This window comes from Solanum pennellii, chromosome 11, assembly GCF_001406875.1.
Source record: "Solanum pennellii chromosome 11, SPENNV200".
NCBI lineage: Eukaryota > Viridiplantae > Streptophyta > Magnoliopsida > Solanales > Solanaceae > Solanum > Solanum pennellii.
The window spans coordinates 65,485,395-65,490,135 of NC_028647.1; the positions used below are offsets into that span (position 1 = coordinate 65,485,395).

A 4,741-nucleotide genomic window follows, 5' to 3' on the forward strand; every position below is an offset into this window, starting at 1 on the left:
TAAGCATATAAAAAAACGATTGGGCATTCAGTACATAAAATTTTAGATAAAATCAATGTTAAAAAGTAGATAAATTTTTTTTAAAAATTAAAATATCTATATAGCAAACGCAAGGGACTATTAGTATTTCATGCTAAACTCTAAGGATAACTTTACGTTTTAACCCAAAAATAAAGGGCTATTTTAAACTATTTCTTAATATATATGAAATCACTTTTTTAATAAAAATTAAGTTACTATATTGATTGCAAAATTGATTACACCAACTCCCCCTTCCTTCAAGGTTTTGCGTTCCAGTACCAAGTTCTTTCACTTTCTCTATCAGTCTTCTCACATATACAACAATGGCGGAACCTAAAGTCAAATACGATCGACAGCTCAGGTGAATTGTTTGCTATACTTTTAAGGCTATGCTACGGTTTTTTAGCTTTCGGTTTTTGTTATGATCTCTTTTTCTAACCAATTACTTTCTGAAATCTGTTACTACTCTACCACTGAACTTGTAGCTCTTGCTGTTCTCACAATAATCATAGCAGAAATCAGAAAATGCAGCAAAATCATATATAAATGAAATATCAGTTGATTACGACTCAATTCCAAATTAGTTGAGGTTGGATGGGTAATGCTCTGTATCTTATGCATTATATGGAGGCTCATTCTGTTCCAATAATACATACTTTTTAGTTTAAAGTCAAGGACGAGAACAATGTGTGTCCCGGTCATATCCGAAGGGAGAGGTTACTTATTGTTGGTGCTAGTGTTGGAGGTAGTAGGTATTCGTAGAATTAGTTTTGAGTTGCGTGCAAGCTGAACGGAACATCGAAATTAGTGGAAAAAAAAGGGTAGAGGAAAGTCCTCCTGGTTTAAGTGTGCACCAAGTGGAATATTTTAGTGGAGAAGGAAGAGGGGTGGCATCAATGGATTTTTAAAGCTGGGAATAGCAGATTTCTTGGTTATTAAAGAAAGAGAGAAGAAAAGGAATTGAGATTATCTAGTTACATATTTATACTTACGGTATGTGCAAAATTTGTGTAAAAGTAGTAGTTGCATATATTCAGGAGTTATTCCTAGCTTGAGTAAGTATATAGTCAATTGTGTTTAGTAGATACATGTTTAGTGTTTTTATATGGATTGTCAATTTGGATTATGCAAAACATGTTCCTCTGCTAACAAGGTCGTAGTAGAAGGTATCAAATACTCTTTGAACAAAATTTATCAATTATCTTCAATAACCTTCACTTTTTCATCAATAGTGTCAGAAGTAAGCTTTTAAAATCAAAATTCAACAAAATCTAGTTTATGTTGAGGGGCAAGGACCATGGCTATAGATAAATGACACTATATGATTCCCAATATTTCTTAATAGAAATTGCTATCTCACTCATCACTGAATCCTTACTATTTTTGTGTTTTTTCAATAACATTTTAATTCTCTATACATTAGGGAGATACAAAATTTGCCGTGGGGTACTTGCATCGGGAAAAAAGTCTAATGTCATTAGATGCCCTAAAATATGTAGCTACAAACTCAACCCCTTTCCGTTCATCTTCAAAAAGGCCATGTCTAAAATCAGGATTAACCAAGTCATGATTAATATATACCTGCTTATACAAAAGAACACTTCCAATCATTTGATTGGTAGAATTCCACCGAATAGGCATATCTTGGCATAGCTTTTTAGAACGTGGTAGACCAAGGTCACGCATTCCACAAATTTCCCACTGTTTTTGTTTCTGAATTCTTGATATACTTAACATCTTCTCTAGTTCTCAATAGCTACATCAGCCTTCTCTAAACCCACTTAACAATTAAGTTATGAACGTGATTTCCACAACGAGCATGATGAAACTTTCCCTCACAAGCTAGTGAACGCATCAAAGAAAAATGGTTTTTCAAATTATCTACCACACCGTTATTGCAAGTAGCACTATCTAAAGGAAGGGTAAAGATTTTCTCTTTGATTTCCCCATTCTTATAGAAAATCAATCAATAAATGACCTAAAACTGCATCCGAAAGTGGAGGAGGAACATGACAAAAAATCAATATCCTCTTATGAGAAACTGAATTTAAGTCCACATAATGAGCTATTACATACATATAGCTATTAGATACTAATGAACTCCACATGTCTGATGTCAAGCACAATCTACTAGATATCATCGCAAGCTGGAATATATGGAGAGTTGATAAGTCCATCAAGAAAGTCTGGGTGATGATCCCTGGAGTTATCTTTTGGTGTTCATGGACTGAAAGGAACTGTAGATGTTTTGATGGGATCTCAACTCCGAACCACTCTCTTTAAGCTAGATGTTTACTTATGCTGTGCAGTTGGGTTAGTTTAACCCTTGTATTTAGCATTGAATAATTTCTTGACTTTGTTAGCTTTCTAGTACTAGTTTGAAGATTGTAAAGGGGCTTAGAACATTTGCTTATGCTCTCTGTGAGCCCTTTTGCCTATTCTGTAAGTTTGCATCTGCTTGATGCTTTTTAGTGAAATACCTTACTTCGTAACAAAAATAAGATATCATCGCAAGCTCAATTTTTAGAAGTTCTTTTTCTCTTGCATACATATTTGGGGTATCTGACTTGGCTGTGTTTCTTGATTATGTGCCTCACCATTGGATTTAAATACGAATGAATGTCCATTGTGCCTTTATGTTCTACAAAACTGAAAGCAATTATGAATACATATGGACACTTCATATGACCAATGATATTTTCTCTCAATAAATTTTTTTGATCTATTGGTTCACTTTTAGGCTTGAGCCTCTATTCCCTTATTCAAAGAAAAAGAATGCTTTACCGACAAATTTTCCTTTAGATTTGATGTTCCAGATGTAGGGGCCATTATGTATTCTTGTTCACTAAGTGTGCATTGCACTTTAAACTTCCTATCACTAGAAAAATCCGGCTCAAACCTAACAAAAGAATCTCAAACAACAAAAGTTTTCCTTTTGCCTTGTTTTAACTAAGTTGAAGTACTTTGTTCGGAAGAATAAGCATTACCTTCCATTGACATCTCTACCCAAACCAACAATTACATATTATGAATATTGTACACTCTAAAAGGGAAGCAGACAAAGGAGCACATGCACAGTAGTTCATGAACAAAATCAATAACAAGCAGGGCAAAATCACAAGCAAATAATCACAAATCATTAGGCCCTTTTGTCCAATTTTTCTTTCTCCAGGAATAAAAATCTAACCACCTCTTCGCCACCACTATCCATCATCCTCAGTAATAGAGAGCAATAACATTTATGATTACACAAAATAAAATCAGAAATTAAGTAAAATAGAAAAATAGAAGTGGAGCGGAGAATTCCTATTAACCTAAAACGTCAATAAGAAGAACGAGGAGGTGGAGGTAACAATTGATGTGCCTGATTACTCAGTGAGGTAGTGGTAGGAGGGGGTAATGATTGAGGAGAAAAAAGAAAAAAGAAGAAGAGGGAGAGAGAGAGAGAGACGGACTCTACAGCAAAGTCGTCGGAGACTGGACAGTGTTGGCTGGAGGAAGAGGCATATGCTATACTGGTAGAGTCAGTAGCACAGTTCTTTTCTCGATATGGATAATTGGTATGTTGTAGGTTTTATTATCCATTTTGTCCATATTTTAAGTGGATAATATGGGTTGACTCATATTTAGCTCATTTTTTAAATGTCACGTATACAACCCATTGGAAATGGGTTGGTTGAATGGATAGCCATTTTTATTTACCCTTTGCCGACTCTACTTAGTGGCATATAATGCAGATACAATGTACATATCACACAAGACACATATCATTTGATGTGTTAAGCATATGTTAGTTATAGGACTTGAATTTATTTACCCACCCTCATTGTAAAGTTAGATACTCCCTCTATCCCAATTTATGCAATGGACTTCTCTTTTTAGTCTGTGCCAAAAAGAATGATACCTTTCTATATTTAGAACTGAAATAGGTCAAATTATGCCTTAAAGTATCTGAAATTGAGTAGATATTCCCTTTGTTAATAGTGCAGCTCAGATATGCTCTTTATGTAATCGGAACCCACAATGAACCTAATTAGCTGATTATTAAGTGAAAAAGAGCCAAGTATGCGATACTGCAGATAATAATGAAGCTCTTTTGCAGGATATGGGGTGAGCAAGGACAAGCTGCGCTGGAGAAAGCCAGTATCTGCTTACTTAACTGTGGTCCGACTGGTTCCGAAACGTTGAAAAATCTTGTTCTTGGTGGGGTTGGAAGTATCACTGTTGTTGATGGTTCCAAGGTTGAAGTGGGTGATCTTGGAAATAATTTCATGGGTATGTAACATGGTTGTGTTTGCACCTACAGCTTTAGAAAGCAAACTTATTTTTTCTCTCCTATTTCTGGTAGTTGATGAATCAAGTGTTGGCGAATCAAAGGCAAAGTGTGTGTGCACATTTCTTCAAGAGTTAAATGATGCTGTTAAAGCCAAGTTTATAGAAGATTGCCCTGAGGAACTAATTGAGACAAATCCATCATTCTTTTCTCAGTTTACCTTGGTCATAGCTACACAGGTCACATGAATCATCTTGTTCTCATTATAACATTTGATTTTGGCAGGATCCTGTGTTCCCAACTTCTTTTAGAACCTAGATATCTTTATCAGGAAGGCTTATACTTTTTTTTAAAACTGGTAATGTTATATTCCTCAGCATATATATATATATATATATATATATATATATATATATATATATATTATATGTGTGTGTGTGCGCGCGC

At 34.7% G+C, this 4,741-nt stretch overlaps 1 protein-coding gene across 4 annotated transcripts in view; it reads left to right on the forward strand.

The window, feature by feature from the left end:
• The first annotated feature begins 241 nt into the window (after positions 1-241).
• Positions 242-4,741, forward strand: part of LOC107003068 (NEDD8-activating enzyme E1 regulatory subunit AXR1-like) — a 16,392-nt gene continuing 11,892 nt past the window's right edge. For all 4 annotated transcript variants that reach the window (XM_027913216.1, XM_027913217.1, XM_015201314.2 and 1 more), the window contains exons 1-3: positions 242-382; positions 4,124-4,296; positions 4,370-4,533. In XM_027913216.1, the coding sequence (XP_027769017.1) occupies positions 345-382; positions 4,124-4,296; positions 4,370-4,533 (375 nt within the window). In that variant the 5' untranslated portion in view covers positions 242-344. The remainder of the gene's footprint in view (positions 383-4,123; positions 4,297-4,369; positions 4,534-4,741) is intronic.